This window comes from Haemaphysalis longicornis, unplaced genomic scaffold (genome assembly GCF_048455015.1).
Source record: "Haemaphysalis longicornis isolate Haplotype H1 unplaced genomic scaffold, Haemaphysalis longicornis Haplotype H1 scaffold_8, whole genome shotgun sequence".
NCBI classification, from domain to species: Eukaryota; Metazoa; Arthropoda; class Arachnida; order Ixodida; family Ixodidae; genus Haemaphysalis; species Haemaphysalis longicornis.
This window is the reverse complement of record NW_027526445.1, coordinates 110,506,101-110,525,062: the sequence shown is the minus strand read 5'-3', so window position 1 is coordinate 110,525,062 and position 18,962 is coordinate 110,506,101. Positions and strand designations below refer to the sequence as shown.

Here is an 18,962-nt window from a genome sequence, read left to right as displayed (position 1 = left end):
ACATCGTCGTCGCGGCGTCACCAACGCGCACATAAATTCCGTATTCCATGCACATACAACAACCACGAGGCGCGGTTGTCGTCCGAAGCCTTCGCAGGCAGCAACAAGCCCGGGGGGCTCTTTTCTGGCCTCCCAACCTTCGACACCGCCGCCAGCTTCCGTATGCAAGGTCACGGCCGCTGGATGAGAGCGCACGTGAGTGCGCCTTTCATTTACCCATGGAGGAAAGAAAAGTTTAGGAGGGAGCATCGCGTGACTATCGCGAAACCTAATCATAAATAATAAAAAGGAAAAACTGATGGGAGATGCCCCACCTCACGTGATAGGCAAGCGGTAGTTCTTTGCGCCTCACGCGGCCGCCCGCCTACACGTGCTATGCTGCGTCGTTCCGTTTGGTTGCCGGGCCGTCCGGGTATTCGGGTTTCGGCGACGAGTCCCCGTCCGGGCGTTGCGCGCAGCGCTGCCTGCAACCCTATCGCGCAGCGGGCTAATCGTGCAGGCAAAGTGTTCGGACGGGAGAGCCAGACAACATATTTATTTATTGAGCTCTGGGATCCCTTGAAGTGCGCCGCAGTCAAAAGTGTTCCGCCGCAAGTGTTCCACTGCGTGTTCCGCCGCAGTGCAAAAGAGGAAATGTCAGAGTACGACATCAGTGCCTCACATTTTATTTCACAAAACATAGCTCACTTCCTTGGTTCTGGTCATTTTATCTTTTCACCGCCCAAGCGTAATTTAGCGTTCGTTACCCATATAACTATCGCACGGATTGAGCAGTGCTCCGACAACCAGCCCGCGTTCTGCTTGTGACGCGAGGCGGAAAATGAATTTCTCTTCCCGCGCCCGCGGGCCGCACCCAACATCAGTGGTTCTGCACCTTTTGTTTTCTAATGCACTTAACGAGACAGCAAAGCAAAACAGACGTCGTCACGACAATTGTGGCACGTACAACGTGCCACCATGTTGGAGCACCGATAAGGCGAATGTATGCAAATGCACACGCGAGCGAAACCAAAGCTTTTCGCACCACCTCTCAGCTGACGGGACACTCGTTACAGCGCTATGATGTAAAGGGAAGGTGGCGCGATAACTCCCAGCAAAATTCGAAACGCATTCGTCAAAGCACACCTGGCAAACACCACGCACCCGTAGGCCGCTCCGTGCTTGTGAATGTTTACAGCGGCGCGTTCGAGCAAATCCGGTCGTGGTTCCAGCGGTAAGCGTCAAATTCGGCTCGCGGCTCGTGAAGGTGCTCCCTGAGCGTGGGATCTACGTATCGTGTCGCTTTGAACAGCGACAGTACCTGCACGATACGAGGGGGGGGGGGGGTGGGGAGCGCAACGCTGGCGAAAAATCTCGTACGGCGCCTTCGGCGACGCCACTCGCCTCCACCTCTACCGGTAGCCAGCCGGAGCCGGAGAGTGGTGCATCTTCCATAATGAATTGCGCGGGAGGAGCCCGAGGAGAGGAGAATGCGGCGTCAGAGGAGGTTGGCTTGCCAAAGCTGGGCCGCCTGACGTCAAGCTCCGTCCTAACATTTTTCTTCCTCCGTGCATTTACCGGCCATACACAAAACTTCGCTGCACAGAGCACCCACGTGACATGTGTGATGTCACTGCACGCGTTATTTTTTTGAGCGCCTGCTAAAACGCGCTTACCGTTCGGGCTCTGTGGCCTCAATTTAGAGTACTGAACACTATCGGTGACAGCTTGGGTTCGAGCCTTAGCAGGTCTATCTACCAGTAATTTTTTATTTCGTAACCTAATTTTTTAGAAACTCAATTTTCTTTTCTAAACTATGGCAAGATGTTCGTATTCGCATGCTGTATGCTAGCACTTTCTTTTTTAGTTGCCACGCCGAGTTCGAAATAATATTTGTTTGTGCGCACACAACTTGTAAACAATATTTTGTTATAGTTCGCACGCGCACAACGTTAGAAATGTTACCGCTTTCGGCACTCATCCAGCTGTTTTTGCACGTGGAGACAATGTGTAATGGGTGTTGCTTGAAAGAGAAAACAATTTGTAGTATAATCTCCGGGCCGTAACGATGAGTAAAACTGGCTGTGTCTGTGAGTGTGTGCGTGTGCGCATTAAATATACTGATAACGAAGGTGGCCCATTGGCCATACAGGAGAGGAGAGCGTAATTTAGAGTACATACATACGTTCAAGACAGTGCTGGGGATGCTTTGTGGGGTGGGATTAGTCTGGATTTTATGCGTTAGCAATTTTCGCCTCGGTTTCGGTCTATCAGAGCCCTCCTTTAGTCTATGGGCGCTAACATTGTAGAAAAGGTATATAGTAGAAAAACGTTTATTAAAATGACCAGCGTGTGTAGCACTTCGTACACTTCGTATTGATCATGTCCTGAGGTCTGGCCGACCTTTAGTGTAAGAACGAAACTTTTAGGTGCCCCATATCCAACGCAAAATGCAACCGTAGTCGTAGACGTTAGCGGGAGCAGGATGATATCAAAATGGCAGCCGCTGTAAAGAAAAAATAAATTATGTTCGTGCGGCATTTTATCCCGGTAGCCACAGCAGCAGCCAAGTGTTCCAATGACAGCAAGAAACAGCTTTTTTATTACTTTATTTACATAAAGACATGTCACGTCAATGGCATATACAACAGGGTCGTCCCAGCTTCGGCAGACGGAAAAACATAAAGTAAACATGAAACGTACATAGGCCTTCCAGCACTGGTAACCTTTTACAATCAGGTCCTTACAAGTTATGGACTTCAGAGAGCAAACTGATACGCTGTCCGAAGTATTTGTTCAGAGTAAGGGCATGAGGGTGAGCGTGGCGCACCGGCATCCTCGACCGGCAAATAGAATGTAGTCCTAGAGCCCCGATTAGAACACAGAGGACACTGTCGCCGCTAGGTACAAAAAGATATCACATGATTTGCGGTGAAACGGGCAGATCTTTCGAAAAGGTTCTCTGAAACGCATGGCGCCAAAAAGATGGCCTCCAAATACTCCTTGAAAGCATGCACAAGAGTGTCCCGTTTTTGGCAAAAACTGCAGTTGTAGAAACAGCGACAAACAACCCTTTCTCCTGCATGCACGCCTTCACAGGCAGTGTACTGGAGTGTAGTTTTAAAAAAAATGGCGCAGCTTCCACTAGTAGTGCAAGGCTACTGAAAGAGCAGAGCTGATGGCACCCCTCCTTTCTTTGGAGACCCGGATGTGGCATCATCATCCGCAGCAGTAGCTAGTCCACTAGACCACTGCAGGACGATGGCATCTCCCGTCGACCTCTAACCGCTCCTGCACGAGCCGCTCGAGTCCAGTCTTTGCCTGCGAGTTTCCTTATTTTGTCCTTCCAAGGACAAAATAATTGGTATTCCTCTTTTATGGGTGAAGCACCTTAGGGACTTGGACTGTCGGCGTCTCATGTCGTCATGTCGTCGTTGTTGCTCGTCGTCGTACTCTCATGCACTCACGGAACCAAAACACGGGACAGATGTTTTCAAACGCCTCACGCTAGAACGTTTCCTCTTCATGGGAAACAATGCTTACTAAAAGAACCCACCGGGACTCTCGTTTTTCGCTCGCGCTTGCTTGCTTGCTTGCTTGCTTCTATTTCACTCCGTAATCGTTTAACTTTAAAATTTGCAGATCTCCGTTTCGAATTTCACTTCCCTCCGTGTCCGTAATTGTGTTGTAGCAGAAGTAAGCGACCGCCATGTGGCAAGAGAGAGAGTTACGATCTTCGAACAGACTTTTACACTGTATGCTTCGCCCCTCCCCAGTTTTCTAGTGGAGATGGCCTGGGATTTTTATATTTATTTTGCATGGGGCGGGCGAACCATTTCCTTTCTAGTTCCTACGCACGCGATTAAAACCCCACTCTCCGCTTGCTCCACCTAATCAGCCTTTATTGACAGATTTTTGCCCACGGAGACTTCGGTTAATATTAGTGTGTGTAGTAAAGTTTCCCCAGTTCTTGCGATAGCAGTGCTTGATAACAGAGTGTGAACTCCAGGTCCTGACGGTTCACAAGACATGGTGTTGGTCATGTGTATCATTAAAGTAAATAATGTTTATTCTGGAGATAGCCCATGTCCGAAGTGGAGGAGAAGGGACCACAATGTAAAGTGGAACCAATGTTCTAGCAGTGCTCGGAATACTTTGGGCGATCTGTTAAATCATCTGCCTCGATTTTGAATGTGCAACCTTCTGCTAGAGCGCTAGACGTCCGTCTACCACGGGGCCTAGTTTATTTTAGGTGAGCTGAGAGGGTAGAAAAGGGTTTGGAAAGGCGAGGGGATAAAATTTTCTTTAAATGGCCAATGTGTGCAGTGCTTCTCGTATTGAGTTTGCCGTAATGCCTGGCCCGGATCTATCTTCTACTCTAGTTTATTCTCTGGTCTCCGAAGCTGGTTGCCTGTCTGTAACTGTTACTGCGGTCATTATTCGTTCGATGGCCCCTAAGACGACCTAAGTTTGGTTTTAAATAGTTCAGTAAGGCGCCACGCTTCCGCTCCATATGTCATCACCTCACATTTATTTCTGAACATGCCGCTGAAAGTTCTCCATGACTGGCAAGTCCGGATCATTTCATCCGCAGGCTTTCCCATTTTTTCCAAAGCAGACCGCATTATCACGCTCTAGAATCCACGGACAAGTCTGAAGCCAACGCCCGCTCTACGATCCCAAAGGTGATGCTGTGCGCCCGGAATACGATGATAGCTCAATCCGGTCGATTGTACTTCCGGCTACCACAGTGAAAGGATGTAGGATCATGAGATCCCTAGGGGGCGGCAGTTCTGGCGCAGCCTAGCCTGGGAAACAGGAGAGAAGTTAGCGATAAACAAGAGTACAAGAATTATTTTGACCTCTCTTCAAACCAGACGGATCGTTTCGAATACAGTTTTTCTACATGGGGACGTGCGAGCTTGATTTTTTCGAGTCGAAGATTTGAGAGATACGATGGTCATGTCTGGTATGTTTTCCGAGGAAGTTGTCGTGAGGGCATAGCAGATAAACCGCAGTTGGGCGGTTATGTTTAAAAGCCCCGAAGCGACGAAAAAGATGCTTGCAACCGGAGAACCGCAAAATAAGGGACTAAGCTGCCTGTTCATCGATTCGCAGGACCAAGAGGTGAAATTGAAACTTCACGGTCTGTTGTACGGTGTTGCGCAGAAAGGCGTTCGGGCGGCGTTTCCGGCATATGGCTAAGTCAGTAACGTAACTTCGGAACGCTGGCCCGTACAAGGTGTGCACGACAAGGGTTCCTCCCCTGTGGGTGCTCCTCAAATCAGGGCTGAACGTTGACGACCTTCAAGAAATTTCCTTCTCCAGAACAAAATGCTTGTCTGAAATCAGCTATATTAAGAAATTGTCTGGCAACCGTTGCATTGCTAATTTTTTAGCTAAGGCAATCCGAAGACGCTGTGCTCGTTTTTTTCCACAATTGTGCTTTGGAGTCGAGCTGACAAAAAATTACTCTATTTAAATTGGCGCTGTTCTTTCATTCAATGACTGTAGCATCCCACGAGCCAACATTTTGAAATCATTCGAATTGAACCCTGGGCGCAACACCACCATGAAAGGGTTGAAGAAGGTTGACCATAAGCGAAGGTAATTGGCCGTCAGAGCTGCACTGCTGCTCACAAGAGAGGCAAGACAAGAGGAACGACAGGCGGAAATCGAAAAAATGACATCGACGGTGATGGCGAGGCTGGTTCTTACTAAATAAATTATCTGAATAGTGTTTGTGGCCAAAAATATCGTTTTCCACGTGAAACTCTTTCGTTGCTTTAAACTCAATTATCTTCAATCTTTCTGTAACATGGCTGCCATTTTTTACTACATCTTTCAGGATAACTAGTTCTTTTTTTTTCCTGTCGTATTCATTAGTTGTCAGAACTACTCTGTCAGGATTGAAAACATGCACGTAACGGTGTTTGTTACCTAATTTTAATAAGCAAATAAAACCAAGATTAAATACTGGCGGAAAAAAAAATCAATAAAAAGGCACTTTTAGTCGAATTTTAATAGTTATGGCGCAGTTAAAAGAGAGCAAGAATTTCAGGAAAGCGGTCTATTCATCATGCTGATATTTGTGTTAGATGCCAGGGAATAGACACCAAAAAATGGCTAAAAATGCATGGGAAATTTAGGGCTTACCCTGTGCCCTAAAAAAAATCGCTCCACCGGCTCTACTCTCATATTACTGCCCTTCCACGCCCTACATGTATTTTTAGCAACCCTCATACGCCTCGTCTTTCTGCTCCTAGAGGACACGCATAGCTTGCTAATAAAAATGACCGCGCAGCTCAATCTAATGCGTAAGCTGGCGGGCTGCGGCAGCGCGCTTCGCGCCATCGCGGAGTCTGCGGCGGTGTAGCGGAGGGCACGCCGGCAGTCCGCAACATGGCGGCACTTCCGCTTACGTAGCCCGGACAAAGAAGTGGGAAGGGCAGGGTGGCGCTACAAGAGTCCCTAAATCTTCGTCGTCACTCTATGGAGAGCTTATACTGCCATAAATGCCTGCTACGTGGTGCAGGCTGTCGTAAGAGGGCTATTGCTGCCGCTTGGTCCACCACAGCCGCCACGTCTGCTGCGGCAGCCCGAAGACTGTGTGTCGTGCGCGTGGCATTCCCCGCAACAGTGTCTGTCCGCCGTGTCACCCGAATTTCATGTGCCACTGCACCGTGCACAAGGTCGCCGACATGGAACTTCATATCAACAATGCCGACGCCGTGCTGTGTGACGTGCAGCCGCTCCGCATACAGAAGCACAAACAAAAAGGGGTCGCTCTTGTTTAGCGACTAACGCCGAGCTTCGAGAGAAGTGAAAATGGGCTTTGCCGAAGTTGTAAGCTGGCGGTTTGAGCCTTAACTGCAACAATGTGCGTGTTCGTCAAAAGCATTTCGATGCCGTTAGACACTATGAACACGTCGTGAGCGGGAACGTCTCGTCGCTTCAGCGAGACAAAGTGAAGCTCCTGCACGGTGCCGTTCCGAGTATTTTCGAAGCCGCCCTGGAGTACCTGAAAAATAATTATGTAATTGCTAATATTCCGAACGTTAAACACTGGGAAACGTGTAGCGAGACTGGTGCACCGCGAAAATAACGAGAAAAAAGTGATCGATCCAATGTTGGGCATGTGAATGTCGTGTTTACTTAGCAAGCTCTCTTAATACCATAGCGTGCGGGCGAGAAAGCGCTCAGCTGCGTAAACAGACCACTGCGCATCGGAACCCCCCCCCGTTCCGTTAAACAAGCGAGGGGCGCGCACAAGCCTGAATCCGCTACAACTGCATATCTGGGTGATCATTCAATCCTAATGTTTCGAATGAAACTTCCTTATCCACTATTCACTTGACTTGAATACTTGGGGTGCAGATGACGATGTACGAGCACAATAGAAAATTCTTCCGATGTTACCTGAAGTCGTACCTGCTCCTATGTCCCTCGATAACGTATTTCCCCATAACGCCATACTGCTATCCGCACGGATACTAATGGGTTTGCTGGACGAGCATCTGGGGAACATGCGCTCACATGTGGTAGGGGCAACGGATGCATCGCAACGTGCGGAGAGGGCGGACGTGGGAAATTTCCAGCCCGCAACTCAATTAGTCATTTTCTTATCGTCTACTGATTTTACTCCCATATTCGAAGCTTAGATTTTTGCAGTAGTTATGGCCTGAAAAATATTACCTCCATGATATTTAAATGTTGCTATTATTTCTGATTGCCTGTCGGTTTGTACCGCGCTAACATCTCCTAAAAATTCATTACTTATTCGTAACTTCAACTGCCTTCGGCCTCCCCATTTACGCGACATCCGACTCATCTGGGTCCCAGGGCACAGAGGGCTATGGATCAATGAAACGGCTGACTCTTTGGCCGGTTCAGCTTTAGATGGCGCTACGGTGGACCTCAGCCCTACCCTATTTCTCCTGGTTCGAGCAAGGTTCCGCAGATATCTACGGCTAGGGATGACACAGGAAGGTACTATCATAGGCTTGGACGACTATGCCCATCTTGCCCACACTTTCAATGCGAGATTTTGCGAGTCCCGCCAGTGTGAGGTCACTTTAACCAGCATCAGATGCAGAATAGCGCAGCTTAATTTTTATTTGCATCGCGCTGGTCTCCTCTCCTCCGGTCTTTGTTCTACTTGCGGTGAAATTGAAACAATTTAACACTTTTTCCTGCACTGCCGGGTTTTTCTTTCATTCGGAAACCGTATCTAGCCGCACCACTTCAACGCATTGGCCTTCCTCGGTCGATGCCTGTGCTCCTTTTGTTCGGGACCACATCCCTGGGGTTTTGCCATAGAGGGATTATTGCGGCCATTCACGCGTATATATCGTAGACCAGACGCATCTCCTGCTAACCCGGTCAAATATTTTAGCATTTTCTCCCAAAAATGGCATCATTCACTGATTCTTCTCTAGATATAATATATAATTCGGTAACCGTTTGCCCAATTCCTACAGGCTGGTTATATAGGGCTATGAGGAGGGCGTTTTAGCCCCAGAAAGCCACCCCGTTTTTTGGCCAATCCCCAACGTGGGTATGTCCCTCTAGAAGAGGAACAACAACAACAACCAATGTGGCCGCCCTTTTCCTGTATACAAGTGATTTATCCCGTTGAGGCATCTCGCCATATTTTTCACACTACAAGGACAGAAGTGATTTATCTCGTTGAGGCATCTCGCCATATTTTCCACACTACAAGGACAAAAAGCTTGCCTATCGCCAGAGTTCTTTAAGGGTTGTATCTCCTAAGCATAGTAGTTCTTTGGCCCGGCGCAAACACAAACAAGTTCTCGAGTCGGTCTGGCAGAAGCTGCCCGCATCGGTGAGCCAGGAAGCGTGGAGCGTGATGACCATCGTCTTCCAATACCTGCGAGCTACCACTTACACGCCCTCGTATGGATGCAAATGATTCGACTGTGAGGTAGGTAATAACGGAATGTGTTATCGCGAGCTGTGAGAACATTTTAAACGTGCTTCCGTTTATAAGGCTTGCTCTCACTCTTAACTAAACAGTATGCTTGCGCTCCTAAGTAAACAGCTCTCAAGCTCATTCATCGTCGACCCCGATCCCGTTTGGACTTATTTTACTTGGTGGCATTGATGCCTTCTATGACGATTAAGACAAGTAAGAGGAAGAACCGCGCACATAATAGCGTCGAAACTAGAGCAGCGGTGGGCATATAATTCGGTGGCTGGTGGCCCCCTTACAGATGGTGACACCCCTAGCGGAAGCTTTTGTCCATATATCAACCTTCTACCGTAGTTTCGCGACTATTAAAGCATCAATAGACTCTGGCGCTACTCATCCTTGGCAGCGGACGTGAGCAGAATGGAGTTGCTTGAGGAGGTCTAAGCTCCTGTTTGGAGAACAGGAAGAATGGGGCATCACCTTCCCCCCCCCCCCGCTCCCCGACAGCCCCTCTTCGGAGCACCTGAAGGTGCGTCTCATCAAAGCATGACAAGACTGAAATTGAAAGAAATATTCTGAAGGTAGCTACCTCGAACAGTAGCTGGAATTATTTAAAAACCTATCGGTATTCATCTGATAAAATTAACGTAAGAATCATTGGCTTAGTTCATTTTCCTGAATGGATGTCTAACTGTTTGTGCTGCGCTTATGCATGGTCCCTGTGTGCATCGTCGCATGCGAATAAGCAGCGAGTAAACATAAACAAAAACCAACTATCCCCCATCTTAGCGTTCCTCAGTTAGGATTAATTGAGACAATACCATAATTTTCTAAGCCTTCGTGAGACGTCAAGGTCGACTAAGCCACCATCTCTTCTATGCGTGCAAATAGCGGAGTCGCTGTTTTCACAGCGTTCTTTTAAATTCCGATCATTGGAAGATTTTTCTGTATGTAAAACCTGTCCTTAACTAGATATGCGCTTATAGTGCTGGCGCAGTTTACAGTTGCGTGAGTGATTGTTTATGCGTCCTATATAAACAGGCTGAAGGTGGTCCCTGCCTTACACAAGTTTCGCAAAATTTTTCACCATTCGCACTTGTGTTTCAGAATAATAGGTGACTACTGCACTTCTTTCAAACATACTTAATGATTCAGTAAATTAAAGGCAAAACGTTGCTAGCGTATATGTGTACTAGCAAGACGTCTTCACATTCGTGAAATCTTCCGCTACCTGCTAATTTCTGCTGGCTCCGGTAATTGCAGCAACATACTGAAATACACTTGCTATCCTTAATACAAAGTAACTTCCGGGTTTCCAAAAACTTGTCAGTACACGTGCGCCATCATTTGGTACAAAAATACCAAACGACTGAAGACCCTCCTTGCGAAAACGCCACCCGGATCGCTTTTTCGCAGTGAGCCGTTCTATTCCTGTGCCTAAACATATTTTCAGGCCGCTTTTTCTACTTCGCTTTTAGAATGAAGGATATTTTTGTCCCAGTATTCATTTTATGGCACGTGCACAGTTCGGATAAATGTTTTCGTGCAGTTCTTTCCTCTTTCGAGCGGATGCTACTGTTTTATAAATGGAACGGCTTCGCTTCCTGTTGCAAGTAATAGGAAATGGCGCAAATGCGCAGGTAGTACTTATAGAACTTCTCGCAAAAGCGACGTGACACAAAGACGGTAATTCTTGTCGCCTAGAGATGGCTCTTTTTTGGACATTCGGACTGGCAATAATCATCCCCTTAGGTGAGATATATTTTCATTGAAATGGAGTTGCTCATGTTGAAAATTATCTAAGCATGTTCATACTACCGCCGCAAACCGAGTGGACAAGGAAAAAAAGCAACAATAGCCCAAAGAGACAGCATCACTTTTTTGGTTGTTAGTGCTGAAATTATGACCGCCTTAATTGACGTAAAAGGTGATCATGCCTTGCTTATTTCTTCGTCACATTAGAGGGGTATAAGCGCGCCGAAGGGGGTTTGGACTGTGAGGAGTACCGTAGAGGAAGGCGCCGGTTAATTTTGACCACTCATGGATCTTTGCCTTGCGCCGAAATCGCGACACAGGGGCGTTTTTGCTTCTCGCCACCATCTGAAAAACAGGTTCCACGGCTGGGATCGAACGCCCGATATTGGGCGGAAGGCCGCAACGTCCTAGCCACTGCGCTTGAGGCGTGAAAGCTTAATTGACCTTTTCTCTGCTGCTTCGGCTTTGCTGGGCAAAGCACGCAACCGCAGTCGGTTCACCGCTGAAGACGCCTTACTACTTGACGTGACCTTTGAAGAAGAAGCGAACGCCGTTTTGTGATGCGACCGTTTTGGTGGTGTTGCTGTATGTGACCGGCTACCGCACTCTTTCGTGCAGACCATGTGCGCTGTTAGAAGCGTCCCCAAGTAGCTAATGGAAGAAGAGCTCCTAACCTACCTAAGGCAGCTGGCGCATTGTGCATTGTGAGGCGCGTCGTGCGTCGAGACCATTCTTTTCCCGATTAGTGGCAAGTTTTGATTTTTGATTGTAGGGTTTAACGCGCCGACGCAACGCAGGCGATGAGGCGCGCCGTAGTGGGGGGCTCCGGATTAAGTTTGACCACCTGGGGATCTTTATCGTGCGCCGAAATCTCGTACACACGGGCGTTTTTGCTTTTCGCCTCCATCAGAAAAGCGGCCGCCGCGGCCGGGAATCGGACACGCGACCTTGTGCTCAACAGCGCAACGCCTTAGCCACTGAGCCACCGCGGCGGGTGATTAGTGGCAAGTTTACCTGACCAACGCGGTTGTGCTGAGTCCGAACTCCGAAAGTTCGGAGCTCAACTTGCCTTCACGAGGCACGAAGTTGCCGAATATGCGGAGTCACCTCCGCGCTGCTGTAAGTGCCAACGCTACGGTCACATTGTCTAATTCTGCAGATGTGAAGAGGGCTGCAAGCGTGGTGGAGGTACTCAAGATTTTGTAAACTGGAAAGAAAAGTTTTTTTGTGCAAATTGCGGTTGTGATCATCCGGCAAACTATAGTGGATGCCCGTTTAGAGTGAGTGCATTACATCGACAGAAGGCGTTCATCTCTGAGCTGGAACCCCCTCCAGAAGCTCCGAAGCCGTTAGATGAACAATTCCCAGCGTTGCCACATTTATAATCTGCAAATGCAAGGTACTGTGCACGAGATTCAACATTCTCAGGATTACCGACGCCACTAGTTCCGCCCAGTGAGTATGAATCTACCAAAGAGCTACCTCAGGATGTACAAACAAGGCAGCGTAGAAGAGGTCAGTAATCTGAAGGCTTGAAAGAGCGCCATAATACACAGGAAGAGGCAAAAACCTCAAGCATACTTGAATATACACGCTCCTTTTTTGCAGCCTGGTGGTCGTATCTTGCGTCCATGCCCCCGGCACGACCAAAATCAACCTTGAGACATCACTCGGCCTATAGGCAGTCATTGTAGGATCCTTGGTTCCGTTCCTGCCACAACAATATGGCGTCCTTAAACCGTATCTGAATAAAAACTACGAAAAAAAGTGCCCCTAATCTTTAGTGAAACTGTGTTGGTACGGCGTTTTCTCTGGCCGAAATTACTAATGTATTTGTTAAGGACACCCTGATGCCTATCGTGGCTTTGTCAGAAACTGGATTACAGGGTAGAAGATCAATACCTGGCAATGTTGTTCATAAAAACCGGAGTCTCTAAACATTTCCGCGTGGCAGTGTCGCACTGTACATCCGCCTTGAAGTCACTCATGTGTCTTTGCCGGTTAGGGATCTTTGTTCGGACGTAGCGGAAATGCTTGCTGTGAGAATTCAATTGAGAAAGCACAGGCTTAACGTTGCATCAGTTTGTGTCCCCAGGAAGACAAATCGACTACATAATTCTCTTGTAACAGCTGTGTAATCGCTCACCCACCCCTAGGATCATGAGTGGGGATTTTAATGCCCATCACTGCCTGTGGGACAGCAGAAAACACGGATGCAAGGGAAAACATCTTCTCGACGTCATTGACTGTTTGAACCTGTGTGTTGCGAATTTGCGAATGATGGGGCTCCTACATTTTTCCGACCAGCTGCGTTGGCAAGCACTGTTGATACCCCTCTCCATACCAGTGATACACAGATACAGTGTTGCACAGTGCCCCACCGTATGGGCAGCGACCCGTTTCCTATCTTCATTACGCTGCTGGCTTTCACCACAGCGAAGTAAAAATTGCCGTTGTTGTCAATTGGGGCCGGTATACAGAAGAGCTGAGTGTCCTATGAGACGACCTGTTCAAGGATATGTCAGAGAGTAAAGGGAAGGCAACAACAATATGTAGGCTGCTATTCCACTTTCCAGCGCTAGATTTAAAGTTGAAGAACCTGTTCGGTCGTAAGCGAAGATCCGACCGGCAGCTTAAATAAAGACAGAATTATACAACAGTGAAGACCACCTTCAAGGGAATAAACTCCGCTATGTGGCGCTATACGCTCATATTAAGGCATTCCCGATGGGCTGCGATTTGCTCTTCATTAAGCATATTTAAACCAGTGCCTCGAATTTGGAGCATCGTGAATTTGTTGTCTGGAAAGTCACGTCCCGTAAGGTCATTTGCTGCATTGCAATGCGGAAGAATGCGACAATCTCCCAGTTGGCTGGGGAATTTGCGGATGCATACACTTCGACCATGTATGGGGACTCTCTTCGCCGTTTTCCTCTTTGTCTTCCTCAGCGTTAGATGACCCATTCACGCTCCGCGAATTCGAGAGCGCGTTAAGTACATTACGGAAACAATGTGCAGAAGGTTCTGACTACCATCAGGTCCTGACTACAAACAACTACGATCCTGCATAACTGGTTTTCGGTGACGCTTAAGCGCTCACGATGGCGTTCTGGACTTTATCAGCCATGTGGAACACACCCAAGTGCATGGACTCTCGATATAGCTCTGTTTTTCGACGTTTCGAAGGCTTCTGCTTGCGCCCTTAGACCAGCGATAGTAGACAGGCTGCATGCAATGAAACCTCCTTCGCTTCGTTCACGGCTTTCTCACTGACATGTACAGGCAAGTACCGTTGGGGAATGCGCTAAGGGAAAAAAGCAGCGTATAACGTGGGGTACCCATGGTAGTGTTCTGTTCCCTGTTATTTTCAATGTGGCCACGAGTGGGCTACCTGAGGCACTAGAATACGTTCGACAACGAGCTAATGTGTCTGTGTACGCTGACGATTCTTACATCGGGTTGTCCGGATATCGGCATAAGCGTCTGGTAGTGCTGGCTCAACATAGTGTTCACACCATTCAGAAATACCGGTCATCGGTCGGATTGATGCTCTCGGCAGAGAAGTCCTGTTACCTCCTTTTACCTGTCTGTTGGGCAGCCTGTCTATTCTTCAAGCTACTCGTGTGCGGTTCCTTGGTGTCACCTTAGAGAGCATATTCTATCGGTTACGGGCGGTGGAAATGAATATTACGGTTCTGCTTCCCCATGTGAACATTTTGAGGAGGATGGCTGGAGCTAAGGGGGGAATCACTGGGCGTCCATGATTAGGCTGCACTCAGCACTGATTTTCAGTCATATTCTATACCAGTTGCCTCTGACCTCCCGTTCAGAATCCCAGTATGAGCGCCACCAAACGTTTCGCAGGAAAGGGCTGAGGACAGAAATTAGAGTTCCTCAGGGAGCGTCGAACGAGAAGGCCATACGGGAGATACAGCCTGCTAGACTCCGCTTAATAGTGTCGCAGAGGTTACTGACGCAGATAATGCGTCTAGAATAAACCAGTGCTGGACGGCCTCTCCTGCGCACACTGCTCCTAACACTCTGAGTATACTGTGTCATCAGTGGCCGGGGAAAATTCACACCTTAATGCCGCCATGGTGATATTGGAGCCTTCAGTGTCAGCTATAGGTTCCTCACTTGAGAGTCAAGAGAAACCCGACGCCAGAGGAAGCAGCCAGATTTTTGGTGTTTGAACACCTAGAAAACCCTTACGCAAACCCCCTTCACATGTTGCGTACGGCTCACTCAATCCGCACAGTTGGGATAGTGCAGCGACGTAGGTCATTCCTGATGCCCAGGTTGCCTGGGCGGCACGCCTGGATCATGTAGTGTCCTCCACAGAATCCGAGTACATTGCCATCACGGCTGTTTTGAGCAAACTTAATCAAAGGAAGCACAGGAAGTTGTAAATCTACAACGGGAGTCCCCACGGGGGTCCCAACGAAAACGGTCTGTCAGCGTTCGTTACGGCTGATGCAAGAAGTCATCAGGAAGCGTTTTAATATTCGGTTTCAATGGATCGCATCCCATGTTGGCGTCAAGGGCAATGAGACCGCTGATCAGGGGGCACGAAGTGCGCTGTCATTTCACCGAATGTTAAAGTCTCCGGCGATCACTGACGACTTCAGGCGAGCAGTAGTCGAATTACAGTCATTGGGAGCTCCCTATCATCAGCCTTGCATCACAACGGGACTTACGAGATCGGGGGCCACTCTACCGTACCGCATCCAGACGGGCTCAGCGAACACGACAACATGGCTATTCAAGGCGAGCTTCGTGCGATCGCCTCTATGTTCGTCACGTGCAGTGATAGGGAAGGCACACCACTATGCAATGTGTTCCTACGAGCATGATGTCGAACGGACCGCAATGCTCTCAGGAATTCAAAAGTTTCCAGTCCCACACAACTTTCTTGATTGATTGTGGGGTTTAACGCGCCGACGCAACGCAGGCGATGAGGCGCGCCGCAGTGGAGGGCTCCGGATTAATTTTGACCACCTGGGGATCTTTAACGTGCGCCGAAATCTCGTACACACGGGAGTTTTTGCTTTTCGCCTCCATCAGAAAAGCGGCCGCCGCGGTCGGGAATCGAACCCGCGACCTCGTTCTCCACACAACTTTCTTGACCACATCGTCTTCGTAGAGATGTGTGGCGCTTCCTACTAAACTTTCTACGGGAAACAGAACTGGCACACCCTGGTGAAAGGACCCTAAAATAAGGATGAGCTCGGGCGGGTGAATTGCCGGAATATCCAGCCAGGCTAACCTCGGCTGATCACTCACAACAAAAACAACTACCACAAATACCACCACCATATTTAAAATAAACGCTATATCGCATTGTCGCACCTGAAGATTCAAGCTCTGCCGTAGGATTTTTTTGTTGGTGGTAGCCAAATAGTCTGGTTGTAAGTACACAAAATCCTGCAACAGCTGGCGATTTCGAAGTAATCTTGTTCAGAGAGAGGGCCCAGTATTGCCAGAAGGGACAGTGGCCCACTGTGCAGAGTAGTAAGCCCGGTAGTTCAAGAGACACCTGAATGGGAATCGATTTTCATTTGGAATGGAGGGGCTTGATTTTATTCTTCTGTCAAATTGATCGCCGTTTCTGTCGTGGTGGACACCGTCACCTTTTTGACGCATTCCACTTGAACTAGGCTTTCCATAGGAAAGGGTTTACTACGTAAACAAAGTTTTCATTAAAATGGAATTATCCCTTCACAATGTTGGTTATTTGAAGCGGCAAATGTTGCCGACGGGAGAGAGAGAGAGGGGGGGATTTTATTTAGTGGCCCGATAATTTCTCAGGCTGTCAACAGCCAAGTCCAGCTTGGACCCGACGGCGGCGTCTGTGGCCGGGCCGTTTATGAATGAAGTGAATGCGGTATCGTGTCTCGCTGAAGCACCGGAGGACCCGCACGGACCGCCAGAGCCACAAGAGCCGTCTGGATGTCTTTGTTGGGGCTGAGCAGCGCGGCCTCCCAGCCTGATTCGTCGCAAATAAAGTTGTTGGCCTGCATAGTGGGCCACTGACATAGCATGTGCTGCATGTTGTCGCAGTTTCCGCAGCAAGGACAGAGCGGGCTGTATAAGGTTGGGTACATTCTGCTATAGAGTGCTGGGGAAGGGAGGGTGTTCGTCTGAATTACCCGTAATACGGTCGCTTGGTGTCGAGTGAGTGAGACGTGCGGGCGTGGCGCGTCTAGTGTCCTTGTAGTGAGTCAGGATATCTTGATAACTAAGGAGGGGCACTAAGGAGCTTGATAACTAAGGAGGCGCACCGGAGCTTGTAGTGCCTGATGCCGGAGACGTGAACTGGCGTCGACCGGACCGGCTCTGCTGGCGAGCGGAAGAGGCGCTGAGATGGCGAGGCTTAGACAGGCTTTGCCGCCGTTCTGTAGTGGGGCTGCGTTGGCGTCCAGTAGGCTTATGCGTCGGAGAGCCTTCGAGCGGTCCGAGGCCCCACTTGGTTGTTGATCGTCGTTTGGAGCGGGAGCGGCGCTGAGTTCCTTGGGATGCGGTGGGGCCCGTGAGACGCGAGGAGGAGGTGGAACGGTTCCGTGGGCTGCAGAATGCCACGGGTATCCCTATCCTTGCCGTGAAAGGATCGTCCGGGGCTGTGTTGGTAGAACGTTCTTGATCCCAGCGGCGTCACTGCAGAAGGTATGGGGTGCGATACTGCTGCTTGCATGTTTTGTCGCCTGTCTTGTGGTAAGGCCACAGATGGCGCAGCGTGGGGTGCAAGATCGGAAAGGAGTGGGATTGCGAAGACCATAAACCGAGCAGAATTCGAGAATATAGTTGTCGGGTTTGGGGCAGACGTCGACCCGGAATGAGTCTTTTAAAGATATTCTACGTGTTTCTCCGTGGTCCAGACAACCATCCTGAGGAGTATGTTGCAACGTCATCGCGTGGGACGTTTCCAAATTTGAATCAAGGACATGTGAGAAAAAGAAAATAACAGGAAAACTAACGGACAGAAACGAACAAAATTAAATTTACTGAATCGTTTTAAGCCTTCCAAAGACTGGCTATGACAAAGCAAATATTCATGCAGGCATTGCTGCGAACCACGGTGTAAGAATATTCTTACACCGTGCTGCGGAGATAGAAACACACACAAAAAATTACACAGAAAGGTACCGGGCTTCACCAAAGAATTTGAAATATAAGTGTCAATTGTTGCTACGAAACCGAAAGCTGCTTCTCCGGAAACATTAAGGGGTAGGAAAAGCCCGAACAAGAGCCATAAAAATTCCATCTTTACACTAGCTGTTTCACTTCATTATATAGGGAGATGCAAGAGGGGAACGTTTGGATTTTTGAGCGCGGCCTCATGTTGCTCTGTGAAAAATGGTTTCCTAAGTGTTTCTGGGCTGGTACAAAAATCTCTACAAGTTTTGCGTTGTGGAGATGCAGTTGCACTGTAAATCAACGTGAACAATAGTAGCAAATTTGCCTACTATTTCTGGTGTTCATTAAGACGTTTTCTCGTGTTTTACATCCAGCCTACAACCATGGGTCTTTAGGCCAAAGCGGACCTCTGCTCTGCTCGAAGGTAAGTGTATAAAACTGAAGTAGGTAAAGAGGGCATCAGTAGAAGGGGTGGCTAGTTGCTGCTGCATCACTGATGTGTGATTCGGTTAAACTTGGGACTGTAGTAATAGGGACTAAGAACACAACAAGACAGGACGGAGCGCAAGGTCCTGTTTTGTTGTCTTCCTGGACCCTGTTGCGATTTTCCGAAGTTTAAGCGCCTCACACATCACCTATGTAGTGAATAGATGTGTGAATAAATATCGAGGGTATTAAAAGCATATGAATATTATAAACCAGCACAGGTTTTGATAGTAAACAAACCAGTGTTTATGTTATAAGGCATTAAATTGCATCTCTGATTTTGTTTTCAATATAGTGTTCGCGTCCACTACAATAACTGTTACGGCAGCATAGTATATGGTAGAGGGTGCCTGGCTGGGGACAGTGAGCACAGAGGGAAGGGTGTTGGGTGGGGAAGATGACGTGGAGGCGGGTGGGATGTGGGTAGGTATTCGTTTGCAGCCGCCGCCAAGTTGTAGCGTCCTTTCTGCAGAGGCGCCAGTGTGGTGGTGGGAGACGATGGTGAGTTTTCCTGTAATGCGCGAGAATTTTGGTGTAGCCAGTCAGTGGGTGTAGCCACGCAGAAATGGAACATATGGTAGGTAGTTCTGCCTACACGCGGTGGTAGGAAGTACCACTTTATTTTAACATTGAGTTTATTGTGTGTGTCTCTGTGTGTGTTTTTTATTAGCATGCG

At 48.5% G+C, this 18,962-nt stretch overlaps 1 protein-coding gene across 1 annotated transcript in view; it reads left to right on the top strand.

Annotated features, from left to right (window-relative positions):
- The first annotated feature begins 10,510 nt into the window (after positions 1–10,510).
- LOC144149025 (uncharacterized) overlaps positions 10,511–18,962 on the top strand; it is a 30,259-nt gene continuing 21,807 nt past the window's right edge. Inside the window, exons 1-2 of the mRNA XM_077680569.1 lie at positions 10,511–10,663; positions 18,175–18,224. Of these exons, the coding sequence (XP_077536695.1) occupies positions 10,618–10,663; positions 18,175–18,224 (96 nt within the window). The 5' untranslated portion in view covers positions 10,511–10,617. The remainder of the gene's footprint in view (positions 10,664–18,174; positions 18,225–18,962) is intronic.